General features: G+C 40.1%; 10 protein-coding genes across 10 annotated transcripts; 3 read left to right on the top strand and 7 right to left on the bottom strand.

Moving 5' to 3' along the window:
* Positions 1-653: 653 nt before the first annotated feature.
* Positions 654-2,464, top strand: VTP21DRAFT_4360 (uncharacterized protein; the record flags this gene model as incomplete). Its single annotated transcript, XM_069394763.1, has 9 exons — positions 654-754; positions 825-957; positions 1,033-1,085; positions 1,143-1,335; positions 1,396-1,465; positions 1,548-1,957; positions 2,015-2,078; positions 2,138-2,219; positions 2,278-2,464. 9 exons carry the CDS (start codon positions 654-656, stop codon positions 2,462-2,464), a joined length of 1,293 nt encoding a protein of 430 aa, XP_069255968.1.
* Positions 2,465-2,683: 219 nt separating this feature from the next.
* Positions 2,684-3,762, bottom strand: VTP21DRAFT_4359 (uncharacterized protein; the record flags this gene model as incomplete). Its single annotated transcript, XM_069394761.1, has 4 exons — positions 2,684-2,812; positions 2,870-3,061; positions 3,127-3,453; positions 3,508-3,762. The coding sequence occupies 4 exons, from the start codon at positions 3,760-3,762 to the stop codon at positions 2,684-2,686; spliced, it is 903 nt and encodes a 300-aa protein (XP_069255967.1).
* Positions 3,763-4,007: 245 nt separating this feature from the next.
* On the bottom strand, positions 4,008-5,547 carry VTP21DRAFT_4358 (uncharacterized protein; the record flags this gene model as incomplete). Its single annotated transcript, XM_069394760.1, has 5 exons — positions 4,008-4,319; positions 4,384-5,043; positions 5,122-5,165; positions 5,230-5,405; positions 5,477-5,547. The coding sequence occupies 5 exons, from the start codon at positions 5,545-5,547 to the stop codon at positions 4,008-4,010; spliced, it is 1,263 nt and encodes a 420-aa protein (XP_069255966.1).
* Positions 5,548-5,932: 385 nt separating this feature from the next.
* Positions 5,933-7,532, bottom strand: VTP21DRAFT_4357 (uncharacterized protein; the record flags this gene model as incomplete). Its single annotated transcript, XM_069394759.1, has 4 exons — positions 5,933-6,316; positions 6,377-6,638; positions 6,708-7,447; positions 7,512-7,532. The coding sequence occupies 4 exons, from the start codon at positions 7,530-7,532 to the stop codon at positions 5,933-5,935; spliced, it is 1,407 nt and encodes a 468-aa protein (XP_069255965.1).
* Positions 7,533-8,077: 545 nt separating this feature from the next.
* VTP21DRAFT_4356 (uncharacterized protein) lies at positions 8,078-8,911 on the bottom strand (the record flags this gene model as incomplete). The annotated part of the gene is made up of 4 exons (XM_069394758.1): positions 8,078-8,315; positions 8,372-8,609; positions 8,670-8,772; positions 8,828-8,911. The coding sequence occupies 4 exons, from the start codon at positions 8,909-8,911 to the stop codon at positions 8,078-8,080; spliced, it is 663 nt and encodes a 220-aa protein (XP_069255964.1).
* A 728-nt stretch (positions 8,912-9,639) lies between these two features.
* VTP21DRAFT_4355 (uncharacterized protein) lies at positions 9,640-10,650 on the top strand (the record flags this gene model as incomplete). Its single annotated transcript, XM_069394757.1, has 6 exons — positions 9,640-9,740; positions 9,800-9,916; positions 9,982-10,044; positions 10,106-10,157; positions 10,252-10,342; positions 10,400-10,650. 6 exons carry the CDS (start codon positions 9,640-9,642, stop codon positions 10,648-10,650), a joined length of 675 nt encoding a protein of 224 aa, XP_069255963.1.
* Positions 10,651-10,740: 90 nt separating this feature from the next.
* VTP21DRAFT_4354 (uncharacterized protein) lies at positions 10,741-15,668 on the top strand (the record flags this gene model as incomplete). Its single annotated transcript, XM_069394756.1, has 21 exons — positions 10,741-10,771; positions 10,881-10,890; positions 10,964-11,225; positions 11,283-11,372; positions 11,437-11,636; positions 11,694-11,865; positions 11,934-12,060; positions 12,118-12,348; positions 12,428-12,610; positions 12,671-12,805; positions 12,869-12,989; positions 13,049-13,508; positions 13,564-13,807; positions 13,888-14,081; positions 14,143-14,590; positions 14,650-14,785; positions 14,845-14,905; positions 14,959-15,095; positions 15,155-15,263; positions 15,333-15,476; positions 15,552-15,668. The coding sequence occupies 21 exons, from the start codon at positions 10,741-10,743 to the stop codon at positions 15,666-15,668; spliced, it is 3,612 nt and encodes a 1,203-aa protein (XP_069255962.1).
* Positions 15,669-15,915: 247 nt separating this feature from the next.
* Positions 15,916-16,731, bottom strand: VTP21DRAFT_4353 (uncharacterized protein; the record flags this gene model as incomplete). The annotated part of the gene is made up of 6 exons (XM_069394755.1): positions 15,916-15,930; positions 16,003-16,077; positions 16,144-16,233; positions 16,293-16,501; positions 16,578-16,616; positions 16,689-16,731. The coding sequence occupies 6 exons, from the start codon at positions 16,729-16,731 to the stop codon at positions 15,916-15,918; spliced, it is 471 nt and encodes a 156-aa protein (XP_069255961.1).
* Positions 16,732-16,975: 244 nt separating this feature from the next.
* VTP21DRAFT_4352 (uncharacterized protein) lies at positions 16,976-20,427 on the bottom strand (the record flags this gene model as incomplete). The annotated part of the gene is made up of 14 exons (XM_069394754.1): positions 16,976-17,114; positions 17,176-17,393; positions 17,460-17,572; positions 17,636-17,822; positions 17,886-18,182; positions 18,257-18,509; positions 18,572-18,671; positions 18,742-18,874; positions 18,936-19,048; positions 19,104-19,198; positions 19,271-19,336; positions 19,398-19,696; positions 19,761-20,237; positions 20,296-20,427. The coding sequence occupies 14 exons, from the start codon at positions 20,425-20,427 to the stop codon at positions 16,976-16,978; spliced, it is 2,622 nt and encodes an 873-aa protein (XP_069255960.1).
* A 111-nt stretch (positions 20,428-20,538) lies between these two features.
* Positions 20,539-21,740, bottom strand: VTP21DRAFT_4351 (uncharacterized protein; the record flags this gene model as incomplete). Its single annotated transcript, XM_069394753.1, has 6 exons — positions 20,539-20,568; positions 20,632-20,661; positions 20,723-20,837; positions 20,896-21,226; positions 21,284-21,431; positions 21,492-21,740. The coding sequence occupies 6 exons, from the start codon at positions 21,738-21,740 to the stop codon at positions 20,539-20,541; spliced, it is 903 nt and encodes a 300-aa protein (XP_069255959.1).
* Positions 21,741-21,999: the final 259 nt, after the last annotated feature.

Here is a 21,999-nt window from a genome sequence, read left to right as displayed (position 1 = left end):
CATTCTAATCTTTTTTTTCCTCATATATCTTAATGATTTCCATTCATTTAATCGCATTTCCCTTCATGTTCTGTAATTTTTTTTTTCACTGAATGATGCAATCCATCCTTTCTTTTTACCCCTTTATCTTTTCAACTGTATCTTCAAAAAGCATTTGGGCTTCGAATGAAAGATTTTTCTGCTGAACTGCTGGATTGGACCACGCGTTGTAAATGGATTTTCGCAGTATATCAATGGGAAGTTGGAACAAAGATTAGGCAGGTGGCTGCAGCAGATGATGATGGCTTTGACTCGATATTCCCCAATTCATCTCGATGAACTAGCCTTTTATTGTTTTAGAAGGCAATAACACCATTCACATAACTTGACAATTCGAAAACAAAACAAAAAGATAGACCTTTTAAATACAAGAAACAGAAGCGAGCGTGCTCTCATTTAATATTTTATGGCACCTCTCGACCGATGAATATGTAAACGTGGCAAATAACAGATTCGGAAAAAGTGAATATTCAATAGTTCTACTTTCGTGGGGTCGGATCGGACCTTCGTCCGCCTCTCTCGTGGCTTTGAACAATGGCTTTAAATAGGTCCAAAAACCACGAGTTTTTTTGCATTAGACCATCCTCATAAAAGCATCTTTCGCTTTTGGAACAATGTCGTATCATCGATTCCAGGTGTTTAACCATGATTTCATAGTGAGGAAGGAATACTGTCCATTGCGGGAACTTGGAAAAGGTGCATACGGCGTAGTATGGTATGAATAGAATTGAAGCTCCAAATTTGAAGGCTTTAATTTCATGCTGCTTACATTGTAATTGTTCTAGTGCTGCCGAGAATGTAGAAAGAGGCCAACGTGTTGCAATCAAAAAGCTCATTCATTTGTTTGATCGTCAAATTTTCACCAAGCGTGCTCTCCGAGAAATTAAGTTGCTGCAACATTTCTCCGGTCATAAAAATGTAGGGTCGCAAATAATATTGTGGGATTAGGAATTCCTAGACAATTGACTTGGGTCCTGTGCACTTGCGTTATAGATAATTAATCTTATAGATATGGAAATAATCGATTATAAGCGCTATAACGAAATGTAAGAAGTTGAATTAATATAATTTGTAGAATGACAGCTAAGGACGATTCTCCGTAGCTATCTATACACCAACCTCATGGATGCTGACCTTCACGCCATTATTCGCTCTGGACAATCGCTAACTGAAGCCCATTACCAGACCTTTATCCACCAAATCCTCGCAGGTTTGAAATATATACATAGTGCAAATGTTCTGCATCGAGACTTGAAGCCAGGCAATATTTTCGTTAATGCTAATTGTGAATTGAGAGTACGTATATATGAACATTTTACTCCAGTGGTCTTTTATGCTAAATTTATTAACTTCAAGATTGGCGATTTCGGCCTTGCGCGCAATTGTGTGGATAAACCTGACGACGAAGACTCGGGTTTCATGACAGGTATATAAGCCAAATTTAACATTTACACTTCTTTTCTTTTGGTGATACATATCAATTTGTCAACTTATCGCTATTTCAACAGAATATGTAGCCACTCGCTGGTATCGGGCACCCGAAATAATGCTCTCTTTTCGCAGCTATACTAAGGCCATTGATATATGGTCCGTTGGGTGCATTTTCGCAGAATTGCTCGGTGGCCGAACTCTTTTTAAAGGAAGGGATTATGTCGATCAGCTGAACCAGATTCTCGGCGTTCTCGGTAAACCCGATGACGAGACCATTGCGCGAGTGGGCAGCAATCGAGTTCGCAATTACCTAAAAGGCTTGCCCAACACGCAGAAGGTTCCCTTTGCACGGATATATCCAAAAGCGGACCTCAAAGCCATAGATCTACTGGATAGTCTACTTGCCTTCGACCCTTCAAAGCGGATTACAGTCCAGCAGGCACTGGAACACCCGTACTTAGCTCCATTCCACTTTGAGGAAGATGAGGTATGTTCTGCTTTTTCTAAGATCATGAATTCGGTGGCTGATCTTATGCTTCTGTAGCCTTCTCACCATGAGATCTTTGATTTCTCGTTCGAGGCCACCAATGACATGAACGAGATGAAAGGTAGGTTAAGGAAAATTTGGCCAGCAGTTCTTCTCCCCCACTAATACCATTTATGCTAGAAATGATTGCAAACGAGGTGCGCAAGTTCCGTAATCAGCGAAATAGCCTGCGTCTGGATGTGACGGGTGTTCGTAGGGAAAAGTGGGTGTTAGAGCTAAACGACACGATTTGAAACTTAATTGACATATTCATTTTGTAGTCCCATATCTCCAAGCGATAGCCAAGACCATCCGACACCTGCATCAGCTACAAGTTACACCGATCCAGTAGATGGCAAGTTTGACGCGATGGAGCAGGAGGAGAGCATTGCCAGCGCAGTCGTCCAAACGTCTGCAATACCTATGGATGAAGATTTAGAACGTGAGCTCTCGGGTATCTCCCCTTAATTTGATAAAAAACAAAGACGCGTTTTGTTATATTCTTTCTTTACTCTTCGTTTGGTTATGAAATGCCTGTGTTTTTTCCGTTAATTTATTAGAAAATATATCTTTTTATTTTTCATTCAGACGAATCTTATGCGTTTAAATATAATGTATATTTCTATGCTTTTTATTGTAATAAAAATAAAACAGCCAAGTGGAGTTCTATCTACATTCTCTAAGGGTCTAGTAGTTCTTCCAGTAATTATAATAGCGATCGCCGAACGTCTTCATATCCTCGCTCAATTCCTCCCATCGTGTCGGTTTGTGTTCGTCCTTGTTCTTTAGTTTCTCGCGTCGAAGCAACGCCCGATCCTATGTCGCTTGTATTAGAAAGAGCCCTTCAAATTATTCTAACTGCACTAAACGTACCTGTTTGAGCCAAGTTAAACACATCGCCATCAGTGGAGAGTCGGCAATACGATGCTTCTGATGATATTCTCGGAATGCATCAAACTCGGGGAAATTGGTTATTTCATGAGTCTGCACTACAGTGCCCTTTACCATCCGCACAAAGTGCGTTGGCCATTCGCCGATGCCGTCGAAAATATGTGTTGCATATACCTAACCACGTACAGATTGATCTATAAGAAAGAGGTAAAATCCGCACCCTATACACCCATACTCACAATGGTCGCATTCCGTTCCTCTGTCTCACGCTTCAAGAACTGCAGAAATTCGGCGCGCACTAGTACATCCAAATCGACCGTCACTTCATCGAGAAGCAGCAAATCCCATGGTTTCAATAGACCAAGTACGAGTTGAACTCGGCGGCGTTCGCCGTCAGAAACTTCATGCATATGCCAGGTCTCATCGACATCCAAGATACTAACGAGAAGATCACGGCGCTCGGGATAGCGATCACCACCGATACTGCGGATAAGATGATCTACCCGAATGTCACTGCGAGTCACGGGATTGGACGCCCATTCGGTGCCTAGGTAGGTTACCCCCATCTAATGCAATAATAATTAGAAGAGTGCCTGCATTCGAGATTTAGCAATAATTACAGGTGGCGGGTTGGAAAAGGATCCCGTGCCGAGAACTTTGACGGTAGATTTCACCATCCGTTTACCTGCCAGGATACGTAGTAGCGTTGTTTTGCCCGCCCCATTAGCACCGACAAGCAAACAACGTGATCCTCGGGGGAGAGCGAGGTTTACATCCTGGAGGATAGCAGGACCTCCAAAATCGAAATTAAGGTGCTCCACATATACCGCCAAGTTGTCTGGGGAAGAGGCATCCGGGATCTGGCTTTCTGTCATTTCGGGATTCGATAGGGCTGTCCAGTAATAATATCCTGGTTGGTCGATGCGGATTTTATAGGGAATATGGAAGCGGCTTGCTTGTGACGTGATTCTCCGTCATGACAGATTGACAATCAAAAGACCATTAAATTTATTATTTTTACCAAAATTAGTAGAGGCATTAAGGTACAATTTATGATTAGAATTACTGAGCATACATATCGCTAATTGTTGGGTGAAATAAATAAAACAGTTATCTAAACTCAACAAACCGAAAGCTTCTTGAGATATTCTACAACTAGTTCGCGCCCTTTGGGACTGTCGGCGAAAAAGTAAAGCGATGAATCATCGAATTTAACTCGGAATGAGTTGGGCATAAACACTTCTTCCTCGGCCGCCTCAACCTGACGTATGTTATTTAAATCAACAACTCTCGTGGGATCTCTTTCTCTCCACGCGTCCATAAAATCGCGGTACAATCGCATGCGTTTATTACTCAAGATAAACCAGCGCCGCTTCCAGAAGCTAGCATGATGTACCTGGCATGAGATATATCCACATAATTGGTCTGGGTCCTAATGAGTCGAAATTACAAAAATGAGTAAGAATCAGCTATATGAGGATAAGCGGGACCATTACGTTTATATCCACTGCGTTTGAAGCAGCGTTTGTATTTGTTTCCTTCCAGCCATTCGTTTTGCTCGAGCGTTTCGTCTGCATACTCTTGGGGTCTTTCTGAAGGGTCTCAGGAGGACGGGGTGCCAGTGGTGGTGGCTGCAGAGCTTTCCCTTTATTCTTGTTTTCACTGCGTGCGGTGGGAGACCGCTTTTTCTCTTCACCATCAGTTCGACGCACCGGGATAGTCTCATTTGGAACCGGGGGTGGATGTTGGGGTGCTGGCCCAGGTGAATTCTCTATGGATGCCCCACTGTCCTTAGAATATCTTTGTTTAGACTTTCGTTTATCCGGATACATCTCCAGCAATTGGTTTTCCTCCTCCATCCACGTTTCAAGGTCTTCCTCCTCGCTATCTTCCTCTGTATAGGCTGTCGGTGATCTCGGCAACGTAGGGGAATGTTCCATAGTATTGACCGGAGTGTTCGCTGTTTGCATCGGTGGACTTTGGCCACTTACCCGTGATGAGTGGAGTTCGGGCGAGGCTACAGGGGAGAGTGGCGGTGTTTCTTGGACAGAGGATGTGGAACGTCGGTTGTTTGAATGTACAAGCTTCAGACGATGGCGCAAACTGTTGTCACTGACATCGTCCAAACTAGTAGCAGTGAAATGAACATCATAATCCTTGAGTTGCAAGGAAAAAAAAAAAGCATTCTGTTAATTCTAATTCGATATTTTATTTTTTGTATATATTAGCTATACCTTAAGCTGACTACTTATGCTTCTACCGTGGACGAGAGCCCGAGCTGGTCGATGAAGAAAGTTATCAGAATAAGTACCAAGATGGACGACTCAAAATTCGACCATTACCTCTTCTCACTCCGCTAACCTGCTCACTCATATAGGTGATAAAAGCACACCTTCCCTCAATCCGCACGAATCCATACAACACGTCTTCATTCAGATTTCTACGAAACTCATCCATATTTGTTCCCTTGGAATAGAAAGAAATCACATCTCGAGTCCCACTATAGCCTAGAATCATCCTGTTTAAATGTCACATTAGTAACCACTGAATAGCTATGATAGTTGATAGCTTCAATAGAATTCAACTAACCAGACGACATTTCCGGATAAGATTTCTTGGTAAGTTGAGAAAATGGCGGGATCTGCCATAGTACAGCTCATTTTCAAATGCTTTAGCTGCTTTAGCTGATGAGCTAGAAGGGAGAATGATAAAGTGAAAAGTGAGAACAAATTCGAAACAGAGAAAAATAGAAAATCATTAATTGAAATAATGACCTCGGAGCCTGAAATGAATGATCGGGCGTATATTAGAGTTGTTTCGTTGTAATTCGAGGGTTAAATTAGTCCTTCTCATTCCTTGGTTACTCACGCTGGCTATTTTCCTGAGGTAAGCAGGTAATATTGCGACAAAATAATGACTATATTATAATGCACCTCTTGGTTACACACCTTTTAGGGAATCGCACACTAAAATGACCTGAAACATAATACAATCATAAATATATAAATTATTGTAAATAAAGACTATTCTATTTCTTTATAGGGTTTAGAGCGTCCCATTCCCATGCCAACTCCTACTTCGCTGCAAATCCCATTCAGAAATACGCGCGTACCACACGCGCTCCTTCGACCACTGTGCCTTATTGAAAACTAATCCGTACTCGTCCTCTTGTAGCACATCCGACGCTGAACACAACGATTCAAACGCCTTAATAGGAAAGTATGAAAACACTTCATCGTTGAGAGTATGCGAGGAGGGCTCTGATGGGTATTGAAAATGCTTCACAATCATTATCGCGTTAGCAGAAGAGGAAGGGTTTTCGGCATCTAAGGCTCCGCTTGCATCGGCAAATTCGCACCATTTTAGAGATGGAAAACAGATGTTAAGAACTCCATCGCAGTAAAGATCAGAAGGGTCGAACTCAATTCCCTTCACAAAAGCTGTTCAATGAGTATGGGTATGGAATAGCTGAAGAAAAGAAATCCCTACCGTGTGTCTCTGGAGATCGAAATAAGCGCTAATGAAATCCTTCTGGAACCCACCAAGTCGAGTTGAGGGGTTAGAGGAAATCATATGTATCTGCTCTCTGATCTCATTTTTGGTCAAAGAGCACACCCATCGTAGCCATTTCAATTCCTCTGGCGATAAAGTATCACTTTCATAGCGAATACTGATCATCGGAATCATGTATTTGCGTCCCTTCGCAACAAGAATGTACGTTCCCGCTGGTGATATGGCCAGATGAAATAGACTGAGATGAGAAAATAGAATAGAAATCAGATTCCATGAAGTGAAAGTCGAATATAGCATAGATCTAAACCCTAAATAAAGGCCTTTTTCGCTAAAATTTCGCGACGCAAAGAAAGATGTATATTCGTTCAGAAGTTCTGAAAACATCCTATGTTCTCGTATAAGTGATCCCCGCGGGGACTTCCATACCAATTGGTGTCGTCTAAGCAGCTCGCTTGCCACCACATTCTGGGTGGCTTCATCGACGAATCGGATTACCACTAGAAATTTTACAGAATCTTTAAGCTCAATTACACTGTCGTAAGCAAATCCGATATCCTCTAATTGAAGCATTAGCTTCATGCGATCCGCAGCAAGAAGCATTCCTTTACATAATCTTCTTTCCTGATTCAAATTGTCAGATATTGCGGAAGCATTGTTCTTCAGCGGAGGTGGGTTGAGATCCTCTGAGAATTTGTAAGAAAAAGTGTCACCAAAACTCCTAAAATGACTCAAGAAAGAGATAAAAACGGGATTGGACTCGTCAAGCCAGTTGTATGCTGGGTCATTTAAAACAATTGGCACTGTAGGAAGGAATCGTTGTGGAGTAAGGAGAATACGATCATTACTATCGAAGATGACGGCAGCGAGATAAATGCTATTTGGCACATATTTCTTAGGAAAAAACTGTTTCGCACTGCTAAAAATTGCTCTGATATTGTGCGCGGCGTAAAACTTATGTGCCTTAATAGTTTGCTTAATTGTAGGTGAATGTGTGCAAAGCGCATTATTAAAATATGACCCACGCTTGAATTGAAGAGTTAAAGAGGACTATTGCGATGTATCTATAAGTCTCGTTTGGGTTTATCTTCCGATAGAATGCGGAATTACTTACCAGGGCGCGTCTGGAATGCATGCTTATGGTATGATTATCAAGGAGCCAGGTCTTCGAAGTTTCTGAATATCTGAACATAGATAAATCAGTTGATATATGTTAGTAACGAAGCTTGGAAATGTACGTACAGGCCATATTTCCATGTCTCAAAAATGCCCATGCGCTGGCAGGAGTATTCAATGAGCTTTTTTATGATCACTTTGCCATTAACCTCGAGCGTGATTCGAGAGCTTTGGCTAACGGCTTTAAGTGTGATGGAGACTTCGTAAGTCGACTGTGGAGTCAGAAGAAGACATTATAGGATCAGATTATAGGAAGTGTACTAATTCCAAATGATTACCATCACTTGAATTTAATTGATATCGCTGAGAGAACGGCAAGTTTAGAAAACGCTCACCATGGAAATTTGACGGTAAAAGTGGAGAAAAACCACCAGTTACCATATTAAGCCACATTAAAATTGTGGAACAAAAATATATTCATATCGGTTGCTGACAAAAAAATCCTGGCACTGACTATTATTGCCAAATGGATAACAAGCCGCTACACATAGACACCAAGTGTAACTATTGACCAGGCTTGATGGCTTGGAACTGCAGAGCCGTGCTCTCGCAATAGCGCGACATGACGTATTTGGCTTGACTATAGATTTTTCCAGTTAAGGATGAATCCTTAGATGGAGAGAGTAAGGAGTCAAGTCTGTCTCCAATATGGTTGAATGCAGAGCGCGTCTGTGGGCTCATGAGGTATCGCATTCGCAAAAAGTGGGCGTAGAATGCAACGGCTACTAATGAATTTCGGAAGCTGAAAAATAAAAGCGTTAATTTCATTGATTTTGACCATGAATAAACATAACTTACACAAGAGCTCCGAGTACCAGACGTATGGCTATAGCGACTTCTAGATATGACACAAATATGATGGCATTCTTGTGATTGCTGTGGACCAAATTTATAAGAGTTTGATTTAACCTAACGGGAAGTGATTTGGAATCATGTGATCTCATGGATGGCTCCGAGAAAAATGTGGTGAATAGGTGGACGCAAGCATAATCTATCGTATGGAAGAATGAGAAGATGGCGAAAGGTAACAAAGTTACTGAAAGAGAGTTGCATTAATATATTTGCCAGATATACTCTAAATGGTAGAGTTACTCACTTGTTACTGCCTTCGAAAATAAGAAGTAAAGCGAGAGAATCAAGTGTTGTGTATTTTCATCCAAAAGTATATTTTGCAGGTACTGCATGGATGCTTTGGGTAACTGATTGACAAAAGTTCGTTAGAATTGCATAATAAATATCAATTGTACTACTTACACCGAATGAGTGATAAGTAACGAAGGCATAAGTAATGACTATGAACAAGTACGCAATGTGATAAAGTATATACTTGGAGCGCATTAATATCACACTCAAGAAAAAGGACAAGCTCCAGATTAAAGTGCCGAGGTGCAGGCACCACCATATGAAGCGGGGCTGCTACCGAGGCAAAAGACGGCCATAATATTCAGGCAGAATTGTAATTAGTTCATTTCTTCAATGATGTTCTCCATTCGGGATACCTTCATCCGAGTCGGTATGTTATTAGCTTTCAGTGTCATTGAGGTTTATAAAGTTGTGAGTAATTTCACGGGATTTCCTAGGGTGATGTGGTGCCTTAGCTTTCAAGCAGTTGCGTCCCTTGACTTCGGTTTATTTTAAAAACAACCCTCCCGTATCTTGGCCTCTGCGCCGTTATCATTTTGGTCTCGATTGACGCCCAACGGACTATATTAGTTTCAAATCCAAGGATTCTATCCAAACGCCTGTTCAAACTCGTCAATTTCAAGCAGAGTTATCACGGTGACTGGCCTCCTGGTTGCCCGTGAGCCTGTGTAGAGAGCAACGACGCACCAGCTCGTGGCCGGCAGGCAAGGAAAGGACTTGTCGCGAAATTGGCTGCGCCCGTCCCCATTTGTGCGTATGGCTGCAGCAGAAAAATAAGTTTCTTCCGCAATCGGATGAAAATTTCGTGTAATTGTCGTAAAATTTAAGTCATTTCACTCAGTGTGTAGGTGAAACTCCACTTTTTTTCCCATTCCCCTCACTCCCGCCTCCTCTCCTCTCTGCTTTTTGATTACCCTCTCGCAATGGTTGTCTCCGCCGAGCACTGCATTTTCTGCTTTGACGTCCTCGCCGCTCATTTCGAGGGGAGAAAGCATCTTCCGCCCGCTTTTACTAATGACTCCTAGTATGTTTCATTCGCCCTCCAGCCCGCCCTGGACTAACCAAGTGATTCCGCCTGTCTAGCCCATTGTTCGTGACGTGGAACATCTCCAAGAATGGTCAGACTCGCTTACGTGGCTGCATTGGGAATTTCGATGCCCTACCCTTGCATGAAGGATTAAAGCAATACGCATTGACGAGGTTGATGAAATTTTCAAGTCTTCTCCTTGCTTGCTTATTAAATCTTTGCACTCTTTCAACATTAGTGCATTAAATGATAAGCGGTTTTCTCCCATTACGCTCCAAGAAATATCCCACCTAACCTGCGGGTGAGTTGTCCAATTTCACTACCCAGTTTTGCCTCCTTCTCATTCAATTCATCATTCATAGAGTTTCACTTCTCACTGACTTTGAAAAAGGCAAAGACTATATGGACTGGGAGGTTGGATTAATAGTCGATAACGAATATCATATGCCTCCAGTCTAGGCTTCTTATCTTCTTGGTGACCACTAAAAATATTATCCTTTCCTATTAGATTGGCACGCATGGTATTTGGATAGAATTTATAGACGATTATGGCCGCACTCGCACGGCCACTTACCTACCTGAGGTTGCAGAAGAACAGGGTAAATTATCCTGGGAATCCTCTGATTATCCATAGTAGACTCAACTTCTGTGAACAGAATGGACCAAGTTAGAGACAATTGACTCATTGTTGCGCAAGGGGGGTTACCGTGGGCGTATAACCGAGAAAGTGCGCGATAGCATCACTCTCACCCGGTATAAGAGCAGAAAGTATACGCTTAATTATAATGAATACCTTGCATTCACCAAGAGCAAGTCAAACGGGCATTCTGAACATTTGACCATTTTGGAGGGAACCATGCAGGGCGAAGATGGAGAGGTTGTGGAGGTGAAGGAAATCCTCAACTGAGTTATCATTATTCTATACTTTTTCTGGTATCTTGTTCTTTTCTCTTGTATACATGCGTCTTGGCTTTTCGCTTCTTTTTTCGACGATTTTATGAAACTTTTCTACTGCTTGCAAATTAAACGTCACTAAATTTAATTCCTCAATCCAAACTGTTATTTTACTTTTCATCTCTTATTTCTCGTTACCATTAACAGAGACTTGAAGCCATAACTTCTCCTCATCCTACAAAGTCACCACGATGTAAGTATTCATCATCTCTTTAGAATGCCAAGGGAGATTATCTAATGACGTTTCTCTATTGATCTATGTTAAGGTCTTCATTGGTGGCCTCGAAATCAATCAGGTCTGCATCGCTACACACACGGCTGCCGCGCAAGTTGCATGCTTATGTGTGGCCATTCGTCATGATTTTGTATCCTTCATGGCTCTATATTTATCTGTTCCAGTACGAGCGATTTCTTGGATCTGGAGAATGGACCTTTCTCTCACTTGGTTCCATATTCACTCTCAATGCCCTCACCTTTCTTGTGTGCCAATGGAGCATCCCTATCAAGGCCATGTTGACTTGCGTCTCTGTAATTAAATGCCTTTCCGTTTTGTAAAATTTCACTAATGCCGTGTGATTTTTTTAGGAGAAAGATCCCTATAAAGCTGGCTTGATAATGTTTATCCCTGCCAAACATAAAGGAAAGGGCGCACTTTGTGAAATTCACCACGGAAAGGTAATCTATTTTATATACAACGTGTGATAGCTTGGTTTTCTAATTATTACACTTTTATTATTAGCCGATTGGCGATGAAAAAAAGGGCGAACTTTCATTCTATTTTCAACGCAAAAAGTACATATATAATGAAGACAAGAAGCAGTTTGAGAAGCTGAAGTACCCGTCTTATTTCAACCCCCCTCTTTCAACCTTCCAAAATGCAAAAGGCCTAGAAAACGATAAACAAATCCAACTTGCGACAGAAAAATATAGCTTGAACCGGTATTACACACTCCTACACAATTAGTTGACCTGTCTTGACGTTTTTAAATTTTCTAGTTTTGATATTCCCATGCCGACTTTTCAAGAGCTCTTCAAGGAGCATGCTGTTGCCCCTTTCTTTGTGTTCCAACTCTTCTGCGTTGGACTCTGGTGTCTAGATGACTATTGGTACTACTCCCTTTTCACTTTGTTCATGCTTATAGTATTCGAATCCACTGTGGTGTTCCAAGTAAATTTTGCAATTATTTTTACTTAATAATGGCCTTTTGATACTTATCCTATCATGGAACATTTTAGCGCCTTCGAACTTTAAGCGAGTTCCGTAGCATGTCGATAAAACCTTTCCCAATTTATGTTCGCCGGAAAAACCGTTGGACTATGATTCAAAGCGATGAGCTTGTTCCAGGCGATCTCGTGTCTATGGGTAAATTTGCGAAGACCAAGTGCGATCTGTTAGTATGCTTACTAAATTTCTTTATAGTGCGAACAAAGGAGGACTCTGCTGTTCCTTGTGATATGGTAATTGTGAATGGCAGCTGTATTGTCAACGAAGCAATGCTCTCCGGTGAATCCACTCCACTCCTAAAAGAATCGATTGCTCTGCGCGATCCTAATGATCTCTTGGATTTAACTGGTGCTGATAAAAACAATGTTCTCTACGGAGGTACTAAAGTACTCCAAGTAACGCCTTCAGCCGACAGCACATTAGTTGGTGAGATTCAATCTAACTTTCTGTATTGTTCACGTGAGAACACATTTGCTCTAATTTCGTTTATTTTTTTCAATTAAAGCTCCTGATAATGGTTGCCTTGCGTACGTCGTCCGCACTGGATTCGGGACCTCCCAAGGAAAACTCGTTCGCACAATGATGTTTTCGACCGAGCGTGTAACGGCCAATAATTTTGAGGCACTACTCTTCATCTTGTTTTTATTGATCTTCGCCATTATCGCATCTGCTTATGTCTGGACAGAGGGTACATATTTATTTAAATATTCATCTTGAAGCTTAAATTCTAAACCATTGATGATACTAGGTGTCAAGTCCGATAGAAAGCGCTCAAAACTTTTATTAGATTGCATCCTTATTATCACATCGGTCGTTCCTCCTGAACTTCCTATGGAGCTCTCTCTCGCTGTTAATACCTCCCTGGTTGCTCTTGCACGCTATGGTTAGTGAGACTATCATGAGAAATTAATTACCAATACTTATTATTTAAATTGCAAATGAAAAGCTATCTTTTGTACTGAGCCTTTCCGTATTCCATCCGCCGGCAAGGTTGACGTTTGCTGTTTCGACAAAACTGGAACCCTGACTGGCGAAAGCTTGATAGTTGAAGGAATTGCCGGAATTAAGTATGCTACACATCTCTCTATCACTGCATACTCAATATTGATTCATCTGTACCCCACAGGCGTAAAGATGGAAAGAGTTTAGTCAAAGCTGTCGACACTCCTGCAGAAACTACTTATGTGCTGGCAACCGCACAGGCGTTAGTTTTATTAGAAGATGGAATTGTAGGTGATCCAATGGAGAAAGTTACGCTGGAAGCGTTAGGATGGAAGTTGGGCAAAAACGACATCGTTGAACCTAAAGATAACCCTAAAGGATATAAACAAAATCTTCAAGTTCGCCGCCGTTTCCAGTTTTCTTCTGCCTTGAAGCGCATGTCAACTGTGTCCACCCTTGTCTCCCCTCTATATGACTCTACCAAGACCTTTGTTGCCATAAAAGGTGCCCCCGAAACACTTAAGAACATGTTTACCTCGATTCCTTCCGACTATGAAGATACCTTTAAATATTTTACAAAGCGCGGAAGCCGTGTGTTGGCCCTTGGGTTCAAGTTTTTGAAAGATTCAATGAGCATGGATCAGGTAATTTCATTTAATTTTTTATTGAATACTTGCGCATACTTAACGTGTATTTTAGATTAACAATCTTTCACGCGAATCTGTCGAAAGTGGCCTGACTTTTGCCGGTTTTCTCGTTCTCTCTTGCCCATTAAAGGAGGACTCGAAACAAGCAATTAAAATGCTCAATGAATCCTCCCATCGAGTCATTATGATTACTGGCGACAATCCGCTAACGGCATGCCACGTAGCCCGTGAAGTAGAAATAATCGATCGTGATGTCCTCATTATGGATTACCCTGATGAGGCCAACGAAAATACCGGTTAGTGATTGTTTAGTCTATATCAATATACGGTAAATTCCATTTACATACTCTGTCTATTGATTTTATTTCATAATTAGAGTTGGTCCTCAAGTCAATTGATGAGTCAGTAGAGATCCCAATTACTCCTACAGATCCTATTGATCCCAAGATCTTTGATAATTACGATCTCTGTCTTACTGGACATGCTCTCAGTAAATTCGAAGGCAGTGCGAGAATCAAAGATATCCTTGAACACACCTGGGTATATGCTCGCGTCTCTCCATCTCAAAAGGTAACAAACTTCGTCTTTGAAAAATTTAATTTTTATGGCACCTTAACGTTAATTGAAATAGGAATATATTTTAATGGAACTTAAAAATCTTGGCTATACCACTCTTATGTGCGGTGACGGTACTAACGATGTCGGTGCGCTAAAGCAAGCACATGTAGGCGTAGCTCTACTTGATGGCAAGCCAGAAGATCTGAAAAAAATCGCGGAAGCTCAGCGAATTCAGAAACTCAAAGAATTATACGAGAATCAGCGTAAATTCTCCGAGCGTTTCAATATTGTTTGCCCTCCACCCCCACCCGCTATTGCCCATCTCTACCCCGAATTTCAACAACAACAACAGCAGCAGCAGCAGCAGCAGCGTGGGCCACAGAGGCGTCAGCCTGCGTTTGATTCATCCCAACTTACATCTCAACTACTTGATGGCATGGATGACGAGGTGCCAACCATCAAATTGGGGGATGCATCAGTAGCCGCTCCATTCACATCAAAACTTTCTAACGTAATGGCCAGTAAGTGTTTATATTTTGGTGATAGTATATTTTTGGTTTTTTCTTAATGTGTATTATAGTTCCAAACATTATTCGCCAGGGCCGTTGCACACTTGTTGCGACTATTCAAATGTACAAAATCCTTGCTCTGAATTGTCTTATCTCGGCTTACACTTTAAGTGTGCTCTACCTTGATGGCATCAAATTTGGTGATCGGTATGCATTGTTATTCGTACCCCTAAGGTAAATACTGAACAAATTTTCATTCATATTAGGCAAGCAACGATATCCGGTATTCTTATGTCGGTGTGCTTTTTATGCATTTCGCGCGCTAGGGTATTATATTAATTTAGCTTATTAAGTGAATTGTAAGCTAATTGTTTTTATAGCCTCTTGAAAAACTTTCTAAACAGCGGCCCCAGACAAACATATTCAATTTCTATATATTGCTCTCTGTGCTCGGACAATTTGCTGTGCACATAGCATCTCTTGTGTATATCGGCAATCTTGCAAAATCGCTAGAGCCGTAAGTAGTTGTATTAATATTTGATGTTTCAGTTTGTAATGACTTTGTATATTTTCTAGTCAAAAGGAAGTTGACTTGGAGAAGGAGTTTGAGCCAGGTCTACTCAACTCAGCTATCTACCTCATTTCATTGTCGATGCAGGTCTCGACCTTTGCTATCAACTATCAGGTAATTTTGATATTATTTAATATTATTTGGTTATTTATTGATTAATACTCTTTATTTCCTATAACTTAGGGGCATCCATTCCGCGAAAGACTTAAAGATAACAGCGCGCTGTACTGGGGATTAGTGGTGGTTGGCGGTATCGCGCTGGCTGGTGCAACGGAACTCATGCCGGAGATGAACGAGAGTCTGAAACTTGTACCTTTTCCTTCTGGGGTTAGTATCGAGCTGTTTTAATTTACAGAAGATTGCGGAGACTTACAACTAACTTGTATCAAAACAATTCCATAGTTCTCTGAGCGCCTCACCATTGTTATGCTCCTAGATTTTGGCCTGGCGTGGGGAATTGAATTTGTTACAAAGGCTCTTTTCGCTAATAATCGCCCCCCTGCAATTGTGCATCAATAAAACGGAGAGCTTTAAAAAGTAGAGTTGCGATTGAATTGGGATATTCTTTTTTTTTTCTCGGATGAAGAGTTTGTTGTGTATTTAAAGATACAATGCACGAAATAGAGTATTATTTTTAATGATAGCAACCTATCTTATTTTGTTTTATCGAGAAAAGTTTGTAAAACTACTTAACCGGTCTCCAATATATTAACGTTAAAATTAAAAAGTCCATCAATAAAATAATTATAATCCTAGGTGATCTACACTATGGTTTGGCATCCTAAAATACAGGATTGTTTGTCGTGTTAGGTGGGGAAGCCTGGAAAATCTGTTTGAAGTCAGTTATATTTACCGGGTCACCACCACTCCACAGCATGGATCCTCCTCGTGGGCCCATAGAGAGAGGTGCGGTGTCATCATATTCAAACTAAGAGAATAGTATGTTTATATTAGAAAATTTGAAAACAAAAAATCTAAAGATAAGAAAGTTTACCGGTTCAAGATCGTCCACTCCCAACGAGCGTTGCAGAGAATCTTTCCTTAAAGTCTCAATCTCTTTCCGTCTACTTTCTGATGCCATAGCCTTTTGAAATGTACATTATTTAAGTGAAAATCTCAGATAATATCAATTCACTTAATTACATTTTTGTCCATGTCGGCGAACGCTTTCGGGGAAATATTGCCATTGATCACACGCAATCGAAGATTATTGTTAGATTTTTCCTTGAGGTTCAGTGCATGGCTACGTACTGAGTCTTTATAATCAGGAGTTATCTGTCTTTTACAATTTTCGAATATACGCGCTTCAATTTCTGCGGCAATGCGAACAAGTTTTTCTTCCGATTGGGATTCTTAATTGTTGTGAGAGTATACGTAGTTAATATTAATTTTAATTGACACGATGGTGATCGAAATGAAAGTAAATACCTTCTTTAACTCGCAGCGAGTTAAGAATAAGATCAATACCTAAAGAAAGTTGATTCGGAGATATGAAGATATGCAGATTAAATCATATAAGCTTAGATTATGTTTACTTACTTTTATCGCGAATTAAAACGCCAGTCTTTACGGATTCACTCATTATAGAAGATAACACAATTTCTTCCACCTAAAAACGCAGTATTTAAACCTAATATTTCAGGGTGAAAGCAGTCACAGGTTTTAACAAATATATACCCAAAATACGGTAACATTATCGAAAAAACTTCCACCATTTTCGATCGTTTGCTTAACAGCTAAAAGTAATAAAAACTGATCTAAGCCTTTTCTAAAATTCATGTTTATTTGATTATATTTTCTTTTATAGTTGAAATTGTCTATTTCAATTATGAAACCACAAGTTTCATTAAACGGACAGCATGGTCACTACCACCGCTTGCCAGGAGTAGAGTTTTCACAGAGCCTAGTTGCTCATCAGAAACTGGCTTCCATGCCAAGCTATTTACGGTTGCGGAGTGGAAAAGCCTGTAAAGATATATATATGAGTGATCTGATAACAATAATAATAAGTCCAAGAACTGCATACTTTGTATCATTTTCGTTCGTCAGGCTCGTCCAAGCACTCAAATCTTGCTCTTTGGATTCGAAGATATGGACTTCGCCATTTTCTAGACCCAAAGCTAGTACATAATTCTTGCGTACAAGACAGGGGGCGACACTAACAGCAGTGACTGCATGTTGCATGCGAAGCGTTGCTACTGCTTTCCAGTCATTTGAATCAATATTCTTACACCACACTTTAGCCTAAATTATAGAAAATACAGTCAAATTGTGCATCCCTTGTGTTAATATAAGAATAAGAAATATTACAGTCTTATCTCGGGAACCTGTAATAAAGAAGGTATCATCATGACTCCAAGCGCAATCCCATATGATACGTGCGTGAGCCTTTTCTTTAAATGCAAGTTTATACGGCGTTGGAGCTAATTAAAAAGAGTAAATTAAATAAAATGCAAGAAAATATAACAAAATATATAATTACGGACCATTTTCCTCCATATCTCGTTCAAAAAGTGTCCAGAATCGGTCTCTAGAAGTTGACAGAAGCCAGCGATCATCATGCGAAAACCGAACTTTTGTAACAGTGAGGGAGTGGGACTTTAATGGATTAGGAAGCTCCTTCCAGGTTGCTGCATCAAACAATCGAATTACAGCATGTTCAGGTGTTGCAGCCTATTTTGGGTATTGAATAACAAGTAAAAAATAAATATAATGAAAAACAAGATGATATAATACCTTGCATGAAGAAGCTACTAATTTCTCATCATGAGTTGAATCCATCGCAAAAATTTCAAATCCATGCCCATAAAGCTTATCGATTTCTGGCCATAAAGTATGCTGCATTAAGTGCTCTTCAAATGGCGGTCGCACCATGCGTTCAACTAAGGAAGTAGGGGTAGCCGATGCATGGGTATATAACTGCCGACTGTGAAATTCATCTTTCGCATCTTTTATTTCTTCTATATCCCCTTCAAAAATTGCTTTGTTGGATAGACCTAGAGGAGGAAGACTAGCACCCACAGGCCTTGAATTCTATATTGGAATTATTAAGACGCAGTAGCATTAGTGAAACAGTGCACTGGCTCTTATTTAAAACCGGTGCTTACCAGAATGTCTAAAGGTTCTATTGATCCTGTTAAGTTTGCCAGGTTTTCCACAAAAGTGCGTGGCGCATCAAAAACCCTCATAACTTTCTCATCTGCCCCACTGACATATCGCCAAGAGTTTATAAAAGTGAGACACTGGAGATCGTAACCATGAACTTGAGGCCGAGCAATCTCGTGCCAAGTTTTCAATGGAGTAGCATTATCTGATAGAGTACGAATCCATGGCGAAAACAAGCGTGAAGTTTGGTCATGACTGTAAAATAAATTGTACATAAAATGCAAAGGAACACTCAAAAGGCATGTTGCTAAATTTACCTTACGGATATAAGGAACTGGCCTCTCGGATCCCATGCCAAATTTTGAACACTATCGAAATGACCACTAGAAACGACTTGTGGTGCCCATAGTCGGGAGTCTAAAAAAATAAATATAGAAATATGAAGAGAGAGGAATATTGCTTCATTCCAAAAAAAAATAACGTTTACCCTTTTCCCCTCCTACATTTTGCCATAAATGAAATGCCCCATGATAACTATGCCCAATAATCCATGAGCCATTCGGACCAAACAAACCGCCATAAAATCCTAGAGCCGCTCCGCCGACTTCTCCTACGCGTACCTAGTAGCAGTATCTTTATTAGTTCTGATACTACATCAAGAATATAAGGTATTCTCATTACTTGATTTATCCAAATACCCGTTTCTGGATCTGGCTTCCAAAGCATCATAGAGCGATCACTCGAAGCAGAAAGTAGAACCATAGGTTGATGATATTTTGAATTCCCATCTGAATCTGCGCGAAACGATCAAAATAAAATAAAGTAAAGTAATAGAAAAAAAAATATTACCTGTCAACATTGTTGGTTTTTGCCAGTCGATACTGTAAACCCAATCATCATGGCCCATAAGCAAAGCTTCAAAAATAACTGAATAGCGGTGTTTTCTATAAGAAAGTATTTGTCAATTTTAACAAAAGTATCCTGATAGTAAAAATACAATATATCTGATAACGCACTCGTTATTTTGGGCTTCGACCTCAATTATATGCGCTTTTGTGCTAAGTTGCGTAGTGTCTCCTAGGCTATTACCACAACGGTAAAAATACGTTTTATTATACTGAATTAAATGAAACAAATACTTACAGGATACTCTCTTCTAATGCCTCTAACATTGATTGTGTTAAATTTCCTTCGCTCTCTAATGTCGTCGTATTAAAATCGCTCCGCGACTTAGATTCATCGATTTTTACAAAGCCTTTGCTTGTAAATCGCCAGAGACGAATATATTTGTCTTGGGAAGCGCTAGCAAGTAAAAGATCATTCTCTTGTAGCCGTGAATGTTCCGAACTCGTTTCGAGAGGTACGTCAGGGGAAGTGCATACAGCAAATGATAGGGAACGAACCCAGTTTTCGTGCCCTTGTAAAGTCAAAGTCTGCTGAAACTATTTAAATAAAATTTGGCAAGTCAACCATCTACTCTGATTAACCCAGAATACTTATACATACGCATCCATTTTTCTGAATATACACACCAATTTTCTTTTCCGTGCTCCCAACAGCAAGAACCGGAATAGTTGAGTTAGGGAGATATGAAAGCGCAAGCGCTAGTGGATATTTCACACCCACTTCAATTACTTGAACGCATTCAACCTTATCCTTAAATTTGTCAACTAATTCGCGTTCCCATACACGAATTGTACCATCAGCCGAACCCGACACAATCAGATCTTTTTCCACCAACAAAGATCGCGCGCGCAATACTCCAATAGTTGTGACCGTACCGAGATGTCCTTGCAGTATTGCCGAGCAGACCCACCCATTGCCTTCCACATGTCGCCATACTCGTAAAGTTTTATCTACAGATCCAGAAACAAGAGCGACACTCTTTTGCTCAAGTTCAGATCCTCGCTGAAGAAAAGCCACGCAACTAACACGATCCTGATGGCCAATTAATGTCTCCAACACACCTCGGCATGTAGGATCCTAAAAAATATACTAATTAATATTTCGATTCCCCGATTATAATTGAGAATGAAGTCACCTGTGGGTAAGAAATCGCTACAGTATTGTGAGCCCCGAATGCAAATATCCCATCTATAGACCATGCAGCCACTTGCGGCATGCGATTGCAGCCAACTGCAATAAACTCTGTGTCAACCGATATAGATGACATGGCAGTTAAATATTTACAAAAAGATTTAAAATAAAATATAACACATTTTTATTTATGTGACTGTCAAATCTAATGAATATTCACTTGTTTAAAGATAAAATTTTTATCATTTTAACCTTTCAAGCTAATCTTCCAGAGCTCCTTTAGAAATGTAATGGAATGTTAGGAGTATATAACGTTTTTGAAAAAATAAATATAACTTACTAACTCCTTTGTCCGAATATAATCAAACCACTTGTAAATAAACTCATAATCAGTTACCAGTTAAAAATAATTATCAGGTTTTTTATCATACCTTGGGAAAGTCGATGTTTATTTGCTCCGCTTTGAGGTCACTATTCTGCAAAGCATTAAAAAAGTGCTCATACGCTTCTGCTACTTCCTTTAGTTGATCCAATGAGAAATTAATCCTAAACCATACTATATAAGCCATATATAATAACGAAACTGAGAGTTATACTGAGATACCTCTTTTCCATCGATATATATAGCACTCGATCTTGCCGTAGACTGAGAAGTTGGGTGATGAAATAAATAAATGCGTCTGTCAGAACATCATCATATATGACATCTGCTGCAAGGATCACTTTAGCCTTAGCCACTTCTTGTAGGTTCTCTTGCGTCCAACTGAAAAGTGACTTTTTTACAGGATCTTCACCCCGCAGAAGAGGGTTATTTTTGTCGAGCCAGTCGAGATAGCGCACCTTAATACTACCCACATTTTTACAAAGCTTTTTCACGTCTGATCTTACATATTCAGCATTCCAGCGGCAATTTTCTAGGATCCTATTCTCATTGTCTAAATAATAGAATTAATGGAAATAAAAGTACAAAAAATATATAAACGAATAGTTACCTGTACAAAATACCGTTTTTGCTCCACAGAGAGCAGCACATAATCCCGATAATCCGGTTCCCGCTCCAAGCTCTACCACGTATTCATTGCGAATTACCTCCGGAACACTTAAAAGAAAATCTGCGAGAAGCAATGCACCTGACCATACCTTATTATTCGGGAGAATTACATCATGAAATTCGCATCAATTATACAATATAGCAACTACCTGTGTGCCAACTTGAGATAGTGAGCTTCCCATCGCATGGCGAATAGATATAGAAGTGGGAAGATTATATCCTGATTTAATGTACTGGCTAGGAACGGTGATATAGAAATTACTAATTATGTATCTTCCGTCAACCATTCCATTCTCAGGTCGAATATGTATCTCTGAGAGAAACATTTCTTCCTCTTCGTCTGTTTCCGCATGCTTTGAACGCGCATGTAATATATCAGATTCATATTCTCTTTCCATTGCCGTTGTCGTGTGGCTTAAACGACTGTCTATATAAATTGGTTTGCAGTCACTCAGGATAATAAATCTATATTACGAAATGAATTAAATTTCATTGATGTTAGAAACTTATCAGCAGAGAATGGCCCCAGGATACTTATGAATACATTTAGTAGTAACGATTACGACTTTGAATTAAACTTTTAATTTACAAGAGGAAAATTCCTTGAATTTTGGTGTGAAGATAATATGAGTTAGATATTTAGGGCCAAAAATCAAG

Source organism: Calcarisporiella thermophila (genome assembly GCF_041956535.1).
Source record: "Calcarisporiella thermophila strain CBS 279.70 unplaced genomic scaffold VTP21scaffold_2, whole genome shotgun sequence".
NCBI lineage: Eukaryota > Fungi > Calcarisporiellomycota > Calcarisporiellomycetes > Calcarisporiellales > Calcarisporiellaceae > Calcarisporiella > Calcarisporiella thermophila.
Note: the sequence above shows the minus strand (reverse complement) of the source record. Positions and strands in the feature narration are given on the sequence as shown.